Raw genomic sequence first — 18990 nt, 5'->3', positions numbered from 1 at the left:
CATATATAATTACATATTGTTTTTGTGATTAAGCACTATGCCTTAATTATGTTCAATTTGTAACAATGAAATTGTCACCACAACATGAGGAACTGTATTAAAGGGTCGCGGCATTGGGAAGGTTGAGAACCACTGCTCTAGGTGGTAAAGCAGCATTCTGTGATTTCTCCATTACCTCCTTCCCCCGCTGATATCTCCTACGGGCTTCCAATCCCTGTGCCCTCCTGTGTCCGCTCTTTCTCAAAAGCAGGCCGCCAGGCTGCTGTTAGAAATGTGCTCCTTTCCCTTTGGTCTTCCCAGGTCACTCAACCAATGAAAAGTGGGGTTCTACACCCATGCAGGGCTCTAGAAACTCATCAGTGTGTCATACATGGCCTCTGCCCTCAAGGAACTCACAGGAGGGTGGGAGGCAGACACAAATAACCACAATTCAAAACCTAGCTAAGTTTTGTTTCACAAGAATGACTCGGCAGATTAGGAACAGCATTGAAGCCGCCAATCCAGCCCCTTCTTCCCCTTGGGGAAGCATTAATGACCCTGAAATGAGAAGCCATAGCTCTTACCAGCCCCCTACCTACTCCCACGCCTCGTCCCCAAGCGAAACAGGAACCACAAACCCCAGCTTCCTCTCAAAGTGGCTGTGGCTTGTGGGGAGGCGGAAATGGCTGAGGTGTGAATACAAGACCTGAGTCACTTGAGCTGCAGTTGCCACATGCACCCTCCCCCATCCCCAATTCTGAGGTCTCCTGCTCCCATTTTTTCCTTTTCTGGCTTCTGCCTTTGCCCTTTAGCTCAAAATATGCACCTGAGTTCCTTGTGGGGTGCACACCCATTTCCCAGCCTGGGCTGGAAGCTGCCGTGGGCATTGCGGAAGGTGGGTAGGGCCTGGGGTAAGGATACGTCAGGGGGAAACAGGGGAAGAGGAAGTGCTTGGGTCCTGGGTAAGACTGGCTTGTCTTGGTGGGTGGGGACGGTCATTGTCAGCTTTCTGGACACACAGACACAGACAGGATGGATTTCCTCCGGCTGCATCTCCCAGGGCTGCACCAGGCCTTGAGGGGGACACTGGTGAGAGGGGCAAAGAGATGCCAGGGACTTTCACCCTGCTCCCTGGGACCTCATCTTCCCTCCTCCCTTTGAGTCTCTCAGACTTGAGATTCCTTCCCTAGGATAAGGCAGCCTCTAAAGCAATCTTTTCTGGATTTCAATCCTCCCCCCTCCACAAACCTATCCACATACCCCAATCTAGGTCCTTTCCTATTCCTTCTGCAGATCCTGTTGTCCTCCTCCCAGAACCCAGAACCCCTCCTCCTATTCTGAGTTCCTCTGTCCCAGGGCCCGCAGGAGAGAGCTGGGCCTTCCCTTAATGCCTTTGTCTTCCCCTCTCCCCATTCTTCTAGGATTCCTTAAGTACCTTTGTCTCCTACCTTTTGGGAGATGAGGTCCCCACTGTAGAGAGGGGAGAGGCATGTGCAGCTCAGGAACTGGGGGAGGTGGCTACAGGAAGGCCAGGAAGAAGTGTAGAGGAGGAGGCCCAGGAGGCCCTGGAGGCTGTGGGAGGCAGCCAAAGCAAGGGGGACGGAGGACTGAGAGGGCCTGGAGAGGCTAGAAGACACCAGGAGGGAAGCTCAGCTACAGAACAGACCTGGAGTTGGGGAGAAGGCAGCTCCCATGGATCTCAAGGAGATAGGCAGGACACTGGGGCGCGGGAGGCAGTCAAGGCCTCCAGGTGCCAGGAGCCAAGCGCCCCCTTGGAAGCCAGAAAGAAGTCTGACGCAGGGTCTGACGCTGGCCGAGACGAGAGCAGCCCAGCCCAGGAGAGTCAGGAGTGCAATGAGCAGGAAGTGAACAGAGAAGAGACACCGAGAACCTGGGAACAGGAGGAGGAGGAGGAGGAGGAGGAGGAGGAGGAGGAAGAGGTCAGGGCAAGAGAGCCAGGGGGGGCCAGAGGGGTGGAGTCAGAGTGGACCTGGCGTAGGGAGCCTGAGGGAAAGGCTGGTGCCCATGGCCAGAGGGCGGCAGGGGATGGCAGCGAGTCAGAACAGGCAGTCAAGGAGGCAGGTGCAGAGGAGACCCAGGGAGCTGGGGCCACAGAGGCCTGGAGGGAAGGAGAGGTGGTGGCCGTGGAGAGGGATGGCCAAAGCACAGAGGCACCGGGGACTCAGGACCCAGGGGCAGCATCTGAGGATGGGGCAACCTTGGGCAGAGAGGAGGTCAGGACAACCTCAGGTGGGGAGGAGGCCTGGGCAGTGTCAGGTGGGGAGGAGGCCTGGAAAATGTCAGGTGGGGAGGAGGCCAGGACAGTGTCAGGTGGGGAGGAGGCCTGGGCAGTGTCAGGTGGGGAGGAGGCCGGGACAGTGTCAGGTGGGGAGGAGGCTGGGGCAGTGTCAGGTGGGGAGGAGGCCGGGGCAGTGTCAGGTGGGGAGGAGGCCGGGACAGTGTCAGGTGGGGAGGAGGCCGGGACAGTGTCAGGTGGGGAGGAGGCCTGGGCAGTGTCAGGTGGGGAGGAGGCCGGGACAGTGTCAGGTGGGGAGGAGGCCGGGGCAGTGTCAGGTGGGGAGGAGGCCGGGACAGTGTCAGGTGGGGAGGAGGCCGGGGCAGTGTCAGGTGGGGAGGAGGCCGGGACAGTGTCAGGTGGGGAGGAGGCCTGGGCAGTGTCAGGTGGGGAGGAGGCCGGGACAGTGTCAGGTGGGGAGGAGGCCGGGGCAGTGTCAGGTGGGGAGGAGGCCGGGACAGTGTCAGGTGGGGAGGAGGCCGGGGCAGTGTCAGGTGGGGAGGAGGCCGGGACAGTGTCAGGTGGGGAGGAGGCTGGGACAACCTCAGGCACAGAGGCGGCTGACTTCCCAGGAGTCAGGGAGACTGAAAATGGGGCAGTCCCAGGTGATAGGAGCCTCGAGGGTACTGGGAGAGCCTGGGCCCTAGGAGAGGCCTCCAGGGGAGCCCAGGAGGAGGAGGTGGGTGGACATAGAGAGGCTGAGGTGAGCCTGTGCCTGAAACAGACTGCGGCCCTGGGAACTGAAGGAATGGGAGAAGCGGCTGAGGTCCAGACAGCAGGGAAGGAGGCCGCAGAAGGCCAGGGGTCAGAGTGGGAGGCAGGGGAGGGCTTTGAGGGTCAGGCAGATCAGGAGGGGAAAGAGGCCAAGGCAAGGCAAGACACAGAGATCAGGGCCGCTCAAGCCAGTCCGGAGGAAGTGGTGCAGGCACAGGGGGCCAAGGAGGAGAAAGAGAGTGGCTGGGCCGGAGAGGCTGAGCTCTCCCAGGACCAAGTGGCAAACAAGGCTGAAGGTGGTGCTGACTTTGCGGCAACCCCAAAGGCCACACCGGAAAAGGAGTTCGGGGAGAAGAGGAGTGAGGAGGGAGCTCAGAGGGGTCGAGAGGAATTTGGGGTCGAGGGTGGTGGCCCAGAGCACAAGGTCACTGAAGTGTGGGACGCTGAGCAGGTAGGCGGCCTGCAGACCCCCGTGGAACACCCCGGGGAAGAGCAGCAGGTGAAGGAAGAGCTCTGGAGCATTCCAGCCCAGAGCAAAGGAGAGACAGAAAGGAGCCTGGAGGGCAGTCCCCAGCACACGGGGTATGTGAGGCCTGAGGCCGAAGTCTGGGAAAACCGGGGGAAAAGGGATGTGGAGAGAGGGAGTACCCAGGAGGAAAAAGTAGGTATGGAAGAGGAGGGGGAGGCCGCGGGAGGCCAAGAGCCTGCACTGCCACAGGTCCTGGGGGCAGGCGGAGAGTGGAAGGAAGCAAAGGAAGCAGGGCGTGGAGCAGAGAGCCAGGAGCTGGGTGGAAGGCACGGGGCAGAGTTAGGGACAGGCTGGTCCCTGGGTGAGTCAGATGCCAGAGAAACCGAGGGTGAGGAGGTGGGGGCCGCAGTGTCCTGGGAGGCAGAGAGAACACCCAGGGGAGGCGGGAGGCTGGAGGAGGCAGCGCCGAGCTCCCAGGACAGTGAGGACACACGGGCCAGTTCCTCGGCTGTGGGGATTGTGGAGCGTAAGGCAGCTTCAGATGAGAGGGCTGCCGGGACTGGGGAAGGGCCTGAAAGAGAGACGGGGGAAGTGTGGGATGGGGCATTTGGGAGAGGCTGGGACTCAGAAGGGAGAGAGGAAGCTGGCAGAGGTGCAGAGGTGATGGAGGCTGCAGAGGGAGAGAGCAGAGGCGGGCAGGCATTTGGCCTGGAGGGCTCCGCAGAAGAGGAGGTTCCTGGCAGAGGTGGCCAAGTGGAGGCTTTTGAGGCTGGGGAGGGTGAGCCAAGAGGGGAGTGGGTGGAGGCTGGGGAATCGGCAGTGGCAGACGGAAGCTGTGGGATGGGTGGCTTTACCTCGGGCTCCCAGGCGGTGAGGGCAGAGGGGACCATGGTCGTCGTGGAGGCCGAGGGGTTCCCAGAAGGGCAGATACTGTTAGAAAGAGAGGCTGGGGCACAGGAGGCAAGGCAGCAGGGACGAGGCAGCGAGGGGCAGCGTGGGGACCACGGCCCTGAGGCAGGGGCACACATGCCCTGTGAAATGGAGGACATGGAGGTGAGTGGACACCTGAGGCCAGAGGCCAGGGAGCTGGAGGCAGAAGACCTGGAGGACGCCCAGGGCCGGGAGGACCAGCCAGCAACCCAGGAGCCTGGGCCACGTGAAGAGGCTGCCCGTGGGGATGCTCAGGGCAGCTGGAGTGAGGTAAGGGCTCCGGGAAGGGTCCAGGGCCAAACAGACCAAAATCCTGAAGCCAGCCCGTACCACTCAGTGCTCCCTCCCTGCAGGCCCTCCTCCCTGTGTCTCGCCTGGACGTCTCTGTCCCGCGGAGCCGCGTGCTCCTCTCCCGCAGCTCCTCACAGCGTCGCTCCAGGCCCTCCTTCCGGCGCGTCCCCGCCCCTGAGCAGCAGCAGGAGCCTGCCAGCCCCCCGCCAGAGGAAGAGCTGGCAGCCCCTGAGCAGAGACTTCTCCACCCAGAGGAACCCCCAGAGCCAAGCCTCCCTAGGTCTGAAGGGACCCCAGTGCCAGCTAGGAGAAAGCCCCTGGGACACGGGTAAGCGCTGGGGGAAGTGACTGGGCTGGGCTGGGCTGGGCTGGGCTGGGCTGGGCTGGGCAGGAGGCTCTGGACACTGGAGACCAGCTCCCAGCCTGTCTTCCATTTCCAGGTTTGGCTTTGCACACCCCGGCATGATGCAGGAACTGCAGGCCAGGCTGGGCCGGCCAAAGCCCCAGTGATGGCACCGAGACCCAGGAGCCAGGCCCTGAGTGAGAGGCGGAGGGCTCGGCTGAATCCTGCTCAGCCTGCCTCCTTCGGCCACTTGGATGCACCCTATCCACCCACTGGGCCTCAGTTTCTTGCTGTTTCATCCACGAAGTAGACAGAACCAGCCATCTCTGAGAATCATGGACTTAAGGAATCTGACTCTCCAATGCAGCTGGTGGACCGCCTGCCCCATGGGGACCACTGCTCACAGCCTGCCCTGACTCCCTCCCCAACCGGTCTGGGCAGCTGTCTGGAGGCCTGAGAGGGGACAGGGACAGTCTCCCACAGCCTCCCCTCTCCGCTTGCCCCCACTTCCCAAGCCCCTCCCCAAGCCGCGGAGAGCTGTGGGAGGAAGGCGAACCTCTGGGGTGAAGGCAGCCGGAGGAAAGGGGTGAGGAGGGCCTATGGAGCTGCATTTACAATCAAAGGTTTGCTGTAAGTGGACCAGCCACCTTCAGGCTCCAAAATGGGAGCTCAGCCTCAGAACTCTGCTAGTTACTGTGGCAACCACCAACTGAGCAAGCCAGAGTGGAGAAAGGTGGGCCAGGAACCCCAACGTGTAGGAGCAGAGAGGGATCCAGGGTGGCCAGAGGCTGCAGAGTCCATTCTGCGCCCCCTTTGGGTATCAGACACCCCTTCTCTGAAAAGAAGCCGAGGCAGAGAGAGGGTGAGAGTGCTTTATTATGCACCCAGAATGGCGGCCTCGCCGAGGACAGCCAGCAGGTCCCGAAACAATAAATATCCCGTCATTTCCCTGAACAATAAATAAATATCCATGAAATAAATATCCAGCCAGGACTGGAGGGGCCTTAAGTTATTGGGGAGGGAGGGCAGTGGAGTCCTGCCTTGTCTAAGGCAGGGAGCTGGTGGCTGTCCTGTTGGCCCAGACTCCTTGTGAAATCCTAACCGGCGAGGGAAGGGGCTGAGAAACCACTCCGTCAGGGCTGGGAGCCGGCCAGCGTTGGGCACCCCAAGGCCTGGCCTGGGTTCTTAGCTTGGGAGAGCAGCAGCAAGTCCCGCACGGCCCGCGACAAGACCAGCTCCAAGGAGTGCAGCAACTGGTAGGCATAGAGGAGCTGGGGCCAGGACATCCGGGCTGACGTCTGTGAGGGGCCGTCCAGGGCCCCTGGGGGCAGCCCCTTCCCCTCCTCGTTCTCCTCCTCGGGGAGGTTGAATCCTGCAGCCAGCACCTGTGAGGAGAGGCTCACGGTCAGAAAATGGTCCACTGAGGTGCTGAGCGAATCCTTGTTCCTTTACGTGCCTAGTGGTGCCACATGACGTCAGAAACCATAAAGCCGTGATTTCCCTACTTCAGCTCTTCCATTATGTCATCACCTCGTGTACCCTGCCTGGTTTTTTTTTTGTTTCAAGAAAATGGAAGTCACAGAGCAAGCTGGTGCTCACAGAGGGAGCTGGCTCACTCATCCAGGATTGCTCTAGGCCAGTGATGGCGAACCTATGACACGCGTGTCAGAGGTGACACGTGAACTCATTTTTTGGTTGATTTTTCTTTGTTAAATGGCATTTAAATATATAAAATAAATATCAAAAACATAAGTCTTTGTTTTACTATGGTTGCAAATATCAAAAAATTTCTATATGTGACATGGCACCAGAGTTAAGTTAGGGTTTTTCAAAATGCTGACACGCCGAGCTCAAAAGGTTCGCCATCACTGCTCTAGGCACTGGGGTTCTGGAAATTCCTCTCTTAAGGGTCATCTTAGGATCAGAAATGGGCAGAAAGGTGATACAGCTTGTCTTTCTGCTGCTTGCATTTTCGATTCTCCTTTTAATAAAGGTAACATTCTTATTTCCCTGTGACATGTTCAGCAGGACCTGATGATGTCAGAGGATGACAGGGAAAAGGGAACCGACTTTATTATTGGTCCTGCTGTGCTGGATGCTGTGCTGGGTGCTTCAGAGCTGTTCTCTCATTTAAGACCAAGACCCCAAGAGATTCAGGTAGAGCCAGGACCTGCTTCAGCCACACACACACACACACACACACACACACACACACACACACACACATCCTTCACACGTACACACTGGGAGGATCTGGAGGATCTCCCTTCAGACTTACCCCACCTGTGGGCATAGGGGTATTTTTAAAAGGGAGCCAATGACTCCCAGTTTTGGTCTCTGGGGGTCAAGGAGGGGGGTGGGTACTCTACCTGGAAGCGAAGATGCCGCTGCAAATCTCGGAGATCCAGCCTCATGGCCCACAGCTTGATCTTCTCTGAGCTGGTCCAGCTTCCCTGGGTCCCCAGCCCTCCCAACAGGGCTTGAAAGGGGTGCAGTGTCATGGAGAGGAAGAACAGTCGCTCTGATCCCTGTGGACGCAGAGGGAAGGGGTCGGAAAAGGTCCACAGGGCAAGGATGACCCACTTCAAACCCAACCTCATGTCTCTCTGGGCCCATTCCCACCCCAAACTCCACCCGAGTACCTGTTCTGATCCTCAACGTCATCTCCTCCAGTTCTTCCCTTCACTCATCACCAGTCTAGTCTCCGCTGTCTGACCTCTAGCCTATCTCCTTTCTCAGCCTCACTTTCAGTTGCATGTACGACCTCATATCTAACACCAGCCCCATCTCCACTGTCTTATCACTCTCTACCCACAAACCCGTTTTATTCCTGTCTTCACCATCCCATCCTATCTCCATCTCCTCACCTGTTTCAGTCTGTCTCCAACCTCTTTCCTACCCTTACTCCCATTCCTACTCCCAATTAGATTCCTTAACCATATGTCCAGACTCATTCTCTCTATCCCATCTCCAACTCCATCCCAACCCCATTCCATTCCCATCCTCACCAGTAATCCACACCCCTTCTCATCCCCAACCTTCTTCCTGTTTCCAGCCTCTCCCCATTCTCATCCCTCCTCCATACTGATTTCTATTCCTAATCCCATTCCATTCCCACCCCACCTCTTTCCATGCCCAGCTTCACTTTTACCTTCTTTTTAACTCCATTTCTTTATTCAGCTTCATCTTTATATCCGATGACATACTTAACCTCATCCAGACTCTGTCCTTCAATTTATCCCCAAATCTATCTTCAGTTCAATCCCTGATTTCATCTCTATCCACCCAGCCCAGCTTTACTGCCAGCTCACCTGCAGCCTTCCCCCACCCCCCCAACCCCCACAACCTCTCCCACTCACAGAGAGGCTGCACCAGGCCTGGAAGGTCAGGGAAACATTGGGGAGCTGCTGTCCCAGGGGCAGGAGGTCCAGGTTCACTCCTGGCAGGTGAGCTTCAGCCTGTAGGGCAAGGTCTGTTAGTGGGGGCCAGATGGGAGTGAGGGTCTGTCCATCCCCAGAGCCAGTTGCATTAGGGAAACTCACAAAGCGGTGGGCCTGGGCCTGAACCTCGGACAGTAGCTTCCTGGCAAGATGCAGGCTGACCTTGAACTCCTCCTCTAGGCTCAGGGGGAGTCTCCCTGGGGGCCTTGGAAATCCCCAGACACCAGCTCGAGCCAGGAGCAAGGAGAGCAGCAAAAGGCCAAGCCCTGGAGAGATGAGGAGAGGGTGGGCAAAATGAGGGGAGGGCTTGAGGAGAACTTGCGAGAAGGGAGAACTCAAGAGAAGGTGCCTTTTCTGAGCCTGTGCTATGGGCCTGTGTATCATCCCACTGGCCCCTCAAAAACCACTAACGGATGGAAGCTACTGAAGACACCATATGGCACATCTGTGTGACTGAAAGGCAGTGCCCTTTCCCCCAGGCAGACACAGCCTTGCACAGCCCCCACTAACTCCCTTGGCTAAGTGTCCTTTCCAGTGAACTAACTGCACAACTCTGTGTGGCAGCCTGGGCGCTAGTATTCTTCCCATTTTGCAGATCAGAACTGGACTCCGGATCTGTCCAGATGCAGGCCCTGTGAGCTTCCCCCAGGGATCTGAGAGCAGGCACCACCTCCCCTGGAGCAGGCACACTCTGTTCTGCCAAGGATTCCTCGGGCTTGGCCTGGGCCCCAGAGTGGCTGGCAATGCTGGAGGCTCTACCCCAGGGAGTCAGAGGGCAGACTGATCGAGCTGCTACCAAGGCGAGTGGGTCGCTCTGCAGTGAGGGAGGAACAGGGGTGCCGGGAGGGGGAGGAGGCCTGGAACGGGAGGTAGAACCTGTTTCTCATTTGGATTCTCCCCTCAAGCAAGTCACCTCTTATTTCTGTGCCTCGGGCTCCCGTCTGTAACATGGGGGAGCTGGACTAGCTGATTTCTGAAAGTGCTTCCTGTCCTGTGTTTCCTGAGCAAAAGGAAGAGGCACAACGGGGCGGGAGCTCTGGGAAGAGAGCAGCTTTCAGCGGTTTCTCCCTCAGGGAGAGGAAACCTAGCAATCACTGGGTTACACAATTCTCCTCGAAACCCAAACCAAAACGGTCCCTAAGCCTGTTCCTGCTCGCCCCTCTTCCTGCCTCTTCCCTGTCTGTTCTTGATCCCTCGCCCTCGGCTCTGCTCCTCAAAATGTCCTCCCCGTAAAGACCACGGGGAGTTTCTGGGTAGGTCCCCCTCCCCCATGGACTTCCAGAGAGGGTTTCCAGTGCCTGGCTCTCAAATTTCCAGGCTCCCTGGCTTGGGGGCCACTCTGGGCTCCTGGAGACTTTGGGCAGAATGGGGTTCTTCCCAGGCCTGTGTTGAGGGAGAGGGGTGCCCAGACTGGTGGATATGGCCCACCCAGAATTGAGCTGTGTCATTTCCTACTGACCCTCCACTTCCTGCCTGAGCTCTGGAGCCCCCAGACCCTTCCCTTGGCAGACAGTCCTGGGTCCTGGGTCCTGGCCATTGAAGGTTCTGTCCCATCCTTTAGTCCTTGGTCCCTACTCTGACCCTGCTATCTGCTCGGGTCCCAGCCTCCGAGTCCCTCAGTCTCCAACTGCAGAATGGACCTCCCCCCAGGCTTCGAACTACAGACCCCTGTAGTTAGGCTGCTGACGCCTTGGCCACAGCCCCTGACATGAGCCAACTATTCCTGCTGTTCTTCCTCTACCCAGCCCCAGTGCTCAGCCAAGCTCATTCACTCCGACCCAACTCCTCATTTACCTGCCAGGTCTGGGTTCTGGTCAACCTGCCTGTCCAACTCTCTCCATCCATGCCAACCAAACCGTCTCATCCTCTCTCCAGTCGTGGCTGAACCACCACCTGACTGTCCAGCCCTCCTTCCCCCTCCATGCCGGCCTCCTTCCCATCCTTCCGCCAGCTGTATCCTTAGTCTGCCAAAGAGTAGCCCCTCAGCCCTTCACCCCCACCCACACCAGCCAAGCTCTCCCGTCCTCTGCCCAGTCTCAGCCAAGCCTCCCACCCCTCTGCCCCAAGCCCTGGCCTCAAACTCACGCCAGCCAAGGTCGCCTGCCTTCTGGCCCATGGCAGGGCCCAGCCTCTTTGGCCAGCCATCTCCCGGGCCGGGGGAGTCTTATACTGGGGGCTGTGCCCAGTTTCACTTTCCGTGCTGCTTGTACTTTCAGCTTTGCTTTAACTCAGTCTTCCCTCCTCACCACCCCTTGCTAAATGGGGAAATGTAATTTCCCTTCCCAGAGGGGGTGTGGTGGGGGATGGTGGGAAGCTGGGGTTCTGTCGATCCAAGCTGCTGACCCTGCTGAGCTCCAGGTCCAGTCTTCCCCTCACTTCCCCACTCTCAGGTGAGCCACCTGCTCTATTTGCTGGTAGGTCCCAGAGACTTGAATCCCCTCCTGTTTCTCTGCTCTGTCGTCATCGTTCTAGTGCCATCACCAGCCTACTGTCCTTCAAAAGATGAATGGCCAGGTAAGATGACTGCCCATCAGAGGGGACTTAGGGTCTTACTCTCTTCTGGTTTACCAGATGGCTGAGGAAGGGAATACAAGGGAAGTTGGGGCTCATTGGGTGGCTGGGATGGGGCCTTGTGTGGGGCAGAGGGGTCTCAGTCTGGGCAGAGTCAGGGCTCAGTCTACAGCCTAGGTCAGGGCTGGATGAGAAGTTTAATTCAGGGCCAAGTACTCAGCCTTTCGCCAGAGTCAGACCTTGAATTAGAACTCACTCTAGAATTGGGATCAGAACATGGTCTAGGGTTGGACTCAGAGCTTTGTCTGGGGCTAGCATCCTGGCTCTGTGTTTGGGGTCAGAGCTATTAATGGCCTGGGGGCTCTATGTGGGATGAACTAGGGTTGGGCTCAGTCCAGAGAGGGTACAGAGCTCGGTCTGTGGTCAAGGTTCTGACAGCTTGTGACTCAGGTCAGGGCTGGGATAAGAGCTCAGTTGATGAGCAGGTTAGGGCCCAGCCTGTGGCCAGGTTGGGTTGTGTGAGGTCAGGACCAGGCCTCAGCCAGATTCCAGAATAGTTTCTGCTCTATAGACAGCTGTCAAGGCTGGGTTGCATCAACCACAGATCTTCCTTCCAGCACAGCCCCGCCCTAAGCCCCACCCTGGATTTCCCATCTTCAGGGAGAAAATGGGGGTTTCTTGGTCTTCCCCAAGGCCCACTGCTGCCACTTTCCTTTTGGGACCTGCGGGGTTTCCCTATTGGGTCCCTGCTGTGAGACAGAAACCAAGGGGGCTTCCCCTTCCTATGCCCTGTCTCCTCAGCCCTGCCTTGGCACTGCCCACCAGGGTAGCCTGGGACCAACTGCCAGGGAAGTACCAGCACCAGCCAGCTCAATCCCTGAGGACTGTGGAGGAGAAGGAGAAGGAAGAGCGATTGGCACTTGCCTAGCCCAGACTGGTTTCCCTTGCTGTGCCCCCAGTGGTGGCAGCTAATTCCCCCCTCCCCTCCCCCCCATGCCATGCACCTGGTGCTCCCTGCTGGAGGGGGGGAGTCCTACACATCCTTAGGCTCACGGTGAGGGCCGACAGAGGCTCTGGCTGGCTTTCCTCACATCCCCATGTCTTGCCATCATCCTAGAGACATGCCCACACACTCACTCCCTGACCATAGCCATGCCTGACCTCTCAAATCCTGAACCCCATCTCTTGCTCTCTGGCCCTCCCAACCTTCTCTTAGGGTTCCCCGAGACCTCTGCCCCTTGCTGCTTCTCTGCCCTCCTCAGTCAGGCTGCAGCTGGCTCCTCCAGCCTCACCTCTCACTCCCACTCTACTCCTGCTCCAGCCCCTGGAGCTTCATGCTTGAACACGATGAGCCACCTCATACTTCTTGGCCTTTGCACAAGCTGGTCTCTGCCTAGAATGCCCTCCCTGCCTTATAGGTCTTGTCACAGGCTTCCCCCTGAATGGCTTATTCTTTCCTGCCATAAAGCTTGCCTGCAATGGGCATTGAACATTTGCTTATCTCGCGCACTCTCTCCTCACTCACACCACTCCAGCCATCCCGGCCTCCTCGTTGCTCCTAGAACATGCCAGGCATGCTCCTGCCTCAGGGCCTTTGCACTGCTGTTCCTTCTGCCTGAACACCCTTCTTCCAGATATCTGCAAAGCGTACCCTCGCCTTACAATCTCTGCTCAAATGTCAAGTTCTCAAATAGCGTCTTTAGGGACCACCCTACTAAAAACTGCAACCCTGCTGCCAGCCCCCTCTACTCCTCTCCTGCATTTTCCCCCTGCATAGCATTTTTATTTTTTAAAAAATATATTTTATTGATTTTTTACAGAGAGGAAGGGAGAGAGATAGTTAGAAACATCGATGAGAGAGAAACATCGATCAGCTGCCTCCTGCACATCTCCTATTAGTGATGTGCCCGCAACCAAGGCACATGCCCTTGACCAGAATCGAACCTGGGACCCTTCAGTCCGCAGGCCGACGCTCTATCCACTGAGCCAAACCGGTTTCGGCAGCATTTTAGATATATAATATTTTTAGATATTTAACATTTTCTCAATCATTTTTCGTTTGTCTTCATGTACATGCAGATGTGGGTTCCAGAAAGGTGGGGATTTTTGCCTGTTTTGTGCCCTGATGTGTCCCCAGTAGCTGACAATAGTAGGTTCATGTTTACTCACCCAACAAATCTGTCTTCCGCCCCGAGGGCCTCATCGAAGTTCTGCTCAGGCTGGTGATCTGTAAGCCGCCGGGGGAGCAGCAGGTCTGGGGCCAGCCTGAGCCCTGAGGTCTCACTGCCAGCCTCCTCCCACTCTGGCCAAGGCTTGGGGCACCTGGACATGGCCCTGGCTGATGATCTTAGCAGAACCTTGACAAGAAGCCAGAGGGCTAGTGAGGGCCCCGCCAGCCTCTGTCCACATCCTTGGAGGATGGGCCTGGGCCCATCTCTGCCTACCTGGGCCTCAGTTTCCACAATAAGATCTTGGTTGGTGGGCTGAGACGTGGGCTGGGGCCAGTGGGAAACGGAAGGGATGCGGTGAGGGGGGAGAGCTGCGGGAAAGGAAGCCAAGAGTCCCATGTGGACCGCAGTGTGCAGCTCACCCTGTGGGCCTCAGTTTCCTCATGGAAAAGTAATAGCAATTTTCAAATGATGCCACCATTATTATGGAGAGAATGAAAACCTAGAGGATTTTTAAAAAGAGAAAGAACCATACACCTATTTCCTGATTGTTTTCCAAGCCCTGACCCAGCTCTGACCTGTGGAGCACTCCACGGGGTTGCCTGGGAATCCTGAGCTCAGGAACCAGAAGCTTCAGATGTGACGTCAGGATGGAATCAGGAAGGGAAATGTCTTATTCAAGGCCACCCAGTGGATCAGTGACAGAAGGAAGACTGGAACTCAAGGGGGAATCCCTGGGCCCTGTGATGTCATCATCTTTGAGGCTTGGAACAAATCCCTAAGTGAAACCAAGATGGGCTTTAGTGCAGGCGGGAAGGCTGGGGGGAGGCGAGGTTGGAGCTGGGGCCACGCCTCTGAGTCTCCCGCACATAGGATATGAGACCCTGAGGCTAGGCACTGCACTGCCCACCCCCTCCCAGGAGAGCGGGGGTGGGGTGGGGTGGTGGGGGACGGCGGTAGGTGGTGGTGGTGGTGGAGGTGGATGAGGCCTGCAGTCCCATGATCACTGGATCTCTCTCCCATCGTTCACATGCACCCACCCCACGCCACACCCAGGGCCTAGCAGGATTTATTTGTACCCTTCCCACCCACCTTTGACCCTGGGAGAGGGAGCCTGGCGAGGGGAAAGGGTCCCACTTCTCTTTTCCCCATGAGGCCATGGCAGGCACGTGGGAGGGCTGAGAGAAAGGGGGTGGGAGGACTTCCTGCGGACAGGATGGTCATCCCTGGGTGTTCTCTGTAAACGCCACAGGAACACAAGGCGGGAAGGCTGAGCTGCGCAGGCTGCAAGGAGAAGGTGGGAGCCAGGTTTGTTGAGCACCAGGAAGGAAGAGCCGAAAGCCCAGCAGGAGGGAAGAGCACCAGAGGAAAAGCACCAGCCCGGGGAAGAAAAGTCCCGGGTTGAGTCCCAGCTCTGCTCTGCCCTTTCCCATGTACACCCTCTTGAGCAAGATGCTCCAAACACGCGATGCCTCGGTTTCCCCATCTGCAGAATGGGGCCCACCACTCAGCCCATGAGCGAAGGCAAACTTGGGAGGCTGCAGGGTGCCATGGATCAGACAGCCCCCCTCTCCTTTCACAGCTCCAACACTTCCCAGTGCGACTAGGCACAAACCCCCCTGTGCTTGGCTCATCTACCAGGTGGGTACGCTCCTACCAGCGGACAGGACTGCTGTGACAATGATGCACATAGACAATTGGCACTGCCACTCAGTAGCTGTGTGATCGTAGGCAAGTTATTTAACCTCTCTGTGCCTCAGGTTCATCATCTCTAGCATGAGGAACATAATATAAAACTGTTTAGAGCAGTGGTTCTCAACCTTCTGGCCCTTTAAATACAGCTCCTCATGTTGTGACCCAACCATAAAATTATTTTCGTTGCTACTTCATAACTGTCATGCTACTACTGTTATGAATCGTAATGTAAATATCTGATATGCAGGATGGTCTTAGGCGACCCCTGTGAAAGGGTCGTTTGGCCGCCAAAGGGGTCGCGACCCACAGGTTGAGAACCGCTGGTTTGGAAGCCTCAATGAGCTATTGTTTGTAAAGTGCTTAGAACAGGGCCGGCCATGTGACGAGACTGTAGGTTTTAGCTATTATTAGTAACACAAGGTCTGACCTTCAAGGAAGCTCTCAAAAATAAATACACGGGGGCCACAGGCAGAAGGGACCTGCAGCAGAAATCTCAGGGAGCCAGCCACTGCTCTGAGGACCTCTGGGAACACACACTTCCAGGCCAGGTGATGCTCTACCAGGCCTCCCTATGAGAGGACTTGGAATAGAGACAGACCCTGGGCTGAGCCTCAGGGCAGGCCATGCCAGGTGTCTGAGAGGGGCAGACACGCCCTGGGCAGACAGACGCCAGGTCCTTCAGCAGCCCTCACCTCCAAGGTGGACACTGGGCCCCACTCCCAAACTGGGGCCCTCACCTGGCAGCCTCTGTGGAGTGTCAGCCCCCCTGGCCGCCAGATCCCTTGCTTGTCCTGCCCACTGCATGTGGAACCCCAGGAACGGAGCACACCCCCTGCTGATATTTTTATGTGCTATCTTATTCATACAAAAGAAGTATACCAGTTAATAATGCGGATTTTTTTCAATAGGTGGAGTTACACATATGTTGATATATATGTGATTTGATATGTATGCTATTTTGTTGTATTGACAGCAAGCTTTGAAACTTCATATGTCAAATTTGCTGAAGGTGTTAACATCATAGATATTTTTATGCTTAAAAATGTCGAATTTCATGCCAAAAAGAGGGCATTTGAAAGAAGTTTTAATTCATTATTTTGAAGAAAAAGTTATCGTATACTTTGGGAAGCTTATGGTGAACATGCTCCATCTCAAGATACTGGTGAATGCTGGTTTAAACACTTTAAAAGTGATGATTTCGATGTGAAAGACAAAGAACGTCCATGTCAACCGAAAAAGTTTGAAGACCAACAATTACAAGCATTATTGGATGAAGATGTGTGTCAAACTCAAAAACAGCTTGCAGAAAGATTAAAGGTTGCTCAGCAAACAATTTCCGATCATTTACAAGCAGTGGGAAGGATTTTTTAAAAAAATATATTTTATTGATTTTTTACAGAGAGGAAGGGAGAGAGATAGAGAGTTAGAAACATCGATGAGAGAGATACATCGATCAGCTGCCTCCTGCACACTCCCTGCTGGGGATGTGCCCACAACCAAGGTACATGCCCTTGACCGGAATCGAACCTGGGACCCTTCAGTCCGCAGGCCAACGCTCTATCCACTGAGCCAAACCGGTTACGGAGGGAAAGATTTTAAAGGAAGGAAAATGGGTGCCACATCAACTGAACGAAAGACAAATGGAAAACCGAAAAGTCATCAGTAAAATGTTGCTTCAATGGCATGAAAGAAAGTATTTTTTGCATCGAATTGTGACTGGCGGTGAAAAGTGGATTTATTTTGAGAATCCCAAATGCATAAAGTCATGGATTGATCCAGGTCAACCATCAACATCGACTGCAAGGCCAAATCGCTTCGGAAAGAAGACAATGCTCTGCGTTTGGTGGGATCAGGAAGGTGTGGTGTATTATGAGCTTCTAAAACCAGGTGAAACCATTAATACTGATCGCTACCGACAACAGCTAATCTATTTGAACCACGCTTTGATCATGAAACGCCCAGAATGTGCCAGAAGACACGGCAAAGTAATTTTGCTTCATGATGACTCACCATCACACACTTCAAAATCAGTTAAAGACACTTTAAAAGGTCTTGCCTGGACAGTATTAACCCACCCGCCGTATTCACCAGACCTTGCTCCTTCAGATTACCACTTGTTCTGATCGATGGCACACGCACTTTCTGAGCAGCACTTCAAAACAGACGAAGAAGTGGAAAATTGGGTCTCGGAATGGTTTGCCTCAAAACAAGAAAAGTTCTATTGGGACGGTATCCACAGATCACCTGAAAGATGGGGAAATGTGTAGCTAGCGATGGACATTACTTTGAATAAAGCACTTTCGATGTTTCTCTTGAAATGATCATGTTTTCTTTGATTACAACATCCTCCATTATTAACCAGTGCACCACATATATGTTTCTGCCGACCTACTTTTCTTCCTCCTGTCTCAGCTGTGGTCCTGGGTCCCAACAGGCTATCTGCATGACCGAGTCCCTGATTCCCACGGCTCCTCATTCCACCCCGAGTAAAAGCGAAACCCTTTCAGTGGTTTACAAGGTCCTCATGACCCTTCCCATCGACCCCTCTTGTCCTCTCCCTGGCCTCCTAGCCCTACAAACACTGCAGGCTCACTCCTACCCGGCGAGGGCCTTTCTTTGCACCTGCTGCTTCCTCTGCCTAGCAGCGGTCGCGTGGATCACTGGTGGTCTGTGAGGTCCGAAAGTTTGGCGACCACTAGCCTAGAGCACTCTTCCCTGGGCTCTTTAAATACCTGGCTTTGTCCCTCCTTCAATTGTCATTCTCTCATAAATGCCTTCTGCCCTCTGTGGCTCTGAGGACTGTCCGAACCATTCCCACCTACATTAAGACCCTGTGTGCAGCCCTAAGATCTAGATGTTAGTCTCTTAGCCTTTCAACTTTTCTACGCCTTCTGTACCCTTCCCAAACCCATAGGTTCTGCTCCAGGCCTCAGGCAAGTGGAATGGACACGTTCACTCCTCCCATGCTTCTGCAGGAAGTGCCCACCTGGGTCGGAGGGGAAGGCAGAATTAGGGCGCTATGGTCTTGGCCTGCAGGGCAGTCATCTCTCTGCAAAGACTGGTTGAATATGTGAAACCAGAGTGTAAGACAAAGCAGGCAGTTTGTAAATCACTGGGACACCTGGCGAGCCTCCTTTTGGCCTTCATTTCTTCACCTGGAGAATGGGTATGGCAGTACCTTCCTCTCAGGGAAAGAGAGAGCACTTGAACGTGTGCTCTGGTGACCTGGAAACGGGAAGTGCTAATACTATTGAGAGCTGGTGGAGCAAAGATGGTCAACTGGTCAGAGGGTGAGAGGATGACGAGAGAAGAGCATTCCACCTGTCCACCATTCTTTTTACACACACACACACACACACACACACACACACACACACACACACACACACACACACAATTGATTTCAGAGAGGAAGGGAGAGGGAGAGAGAGAGAGAAACATCAATGATGAGAATCATTGATTGGCTGCCTCCTGCACGCCCCCTACAGGGGATCAAGCCTGAAACCCAGGCATGTGCCCTTGACTGGAATTGAACCCAGGACCCTTCAGTCCGCAGACTAACGCTCTATCTACTGAGCCAAACCAGCTAGGGCTTTACATATATTTTCAAAAGCACCTGGATTTTCCTTTGGGGAATTATCCATCTCCTCTCCAGAGGCTGACACCCCCATGTGGGCACGGGACCCAGGCCCGGCCAGCCCCTTGCTGCAGTGAGCAGTTCAAGGACCGAGACGTGACACACAGAGAGTCAGTCCTGGGCCTGCTGGCAGGAAGGGCTTTCTCTCTGCAGGGATTGCTAGGCCGGTAGAATGTGAGCCTGAGCCTGCCTCAGACGGGAGCCAGTGCAGGGAAAGCAGGGCTGAGAGCGACTGAGGGAGACGAGAACCTTGGTGATTATTTATTTTAAGCTCCTGGATCCAGCTTTTCTGGTGGCAATTTATTCTGAAACATTCAGTTTCACAAGCCAATCTTCTTTCCTGCTTAAGGCACTTTGCATTGTGTTTCTGGCACTGGTAGCAGATGCCCCTCCCCTGCTTTGATCTGCCTTCACAATTGATTTCCAACATAAAAAAATCTCAGGCTAGATTTTAAAAATCATGATAAACTCCGATGGTATCATTTAGTAGAAAGCAGCCAGTGACAAGCACATTCCA

General features: G+C 55.3%; 2 protein-coding genes across 5 annotated transcripts; one reads left to right on the top strand and one right to left on the bottom strand.

Annotated features, from left to right (window-relative positions):
• The first annotated feature begins 334 nt into the window (after nt 1–334).
• On the top strand, nt 335–6023 carry APOBR (apolipoprotein B receptor). Of its 3 annotated transcripts, none has more exons than XM_059692452.1 (5): nt 335–874; nt 1401–2256; nt 2797–4658; nt 4742–5007; nt 5120–6023. In XM_059692452.1, the coding sequence occupies exons 1-5, from the start codon at nt 713–715 to the stop codon at nt 5187–5189; spliced, it is 3216 nt and encodes a 1071-aa protein (XP_059548435.1). In that variant the 5' UTR covers nt 335–712; the 3' UTR covers nt 5190–6023. The 3 variants fall into 3 exon arrangements, with proteins under 3 accessions (XP_059548435.1, XP_059548437.1, XP_059548436.1); XM_059692454.1 differs by lacking the exon at nt 335–874 and adding an exon at nt 926–1068 and having other exon boundaries at nt 5120–6022; XM_059692453.1 differs by lacking the exon at nt 335–874 and adding an exon at nt 926–1068 and having other exon boundaries at nt 1401–2283; nt 5120–6022.
• On the bottom strand, nt 5881–10444 carry IL27 (interleukin 27). Of its 2 annotated transcripts, XM_059692460.1 has the most exons (4): nt 8565–10444; nt 8382–8480; nt 7392–7550; nt 5881–6407 (listed from the first exon to the last, which is right to left on the bottom strand). In XM_059692460.1, the coding sequence occupies exons 1-4, from the start codon at nt 8844–8846 to the stop codon at nt 6156–6158; spliced, it is 792 nt and encodes a 263-aa protein (XP_059548443.1). In that variant the 5' UTR covers nt 8847–10444; the 3' UTR covers nt 5881–6155. The 2 variants fall into 2 exon arrangements, with proteins under 2 accessions (XP_059548443.1, XP_059548442.1); XM_059692459.1 differs by having other exon boundaries at nt 8382–10444.
• Between the last annotated feature and the right edge of the window lie 8546 nt (nt 10445–18990).

This window comes from Myotis daubentonii, chromosome 4, assembly GCF_963259705.1.
Source record: "Myotis daubentonii chromosome 4, mMyoDau2.1, whole genome shotgun sequence".
Taxonomy (NCBI): domain Eukaryota; kingdom Metazoa; phylum Chordata; class Mammalia; order Chiroptera; family Vespertilionidae; genus Myotis; species Myotis daubentonii.
Note: the sequence above shows the minus strand (reverse complement) of the source record. Positions and strands in the feature narration are given on the sequence as shown.

Coding starts and splice junctions, on each gene's coding strand:
- APOBR (XM_059692452.1), top strand. CDS start 713: ATGCACCCTCCCCCATCCCCAATTCTGAGGTCTCCTGCTCCCATTTTT. Junction 875..1,400: donor TGCCGTGGGCATTGCGGAAG/GTGGGTAGGGCC, acceptor CCATTCTTCTAG/GATTCCTTAAGTACCTTTGT. Junction 2,257..2,796: donor GGAGGCCTGGGCAGTGTCAG/GTGGGGAGGAGG, acceptor GGACAGTGTCAG/GTGGGGAGGAGGCTGGGACA.
- IL27 (XM_059692459.1), bottom strand. CDS start 8,846: ATGATACACAGGCCCATAGCACAGGCTCAGAAAAGGCACCTTCTCTTG. Junction 7,551..8,381: donor AGGCCTGGTGCAGCCTCTCT/GTGAGTGGGAGA, acceptor CTGCGTCCACAG/GGATCAGAGCGACTGTTCTT. Junction 6,408..7,391: donor AGCGGCATCTTCGCTTCCAG/GTAGAGTACCCA, acceptor CTCTCCTCACAG/GTGCTGGCTGCAGGATTCAA.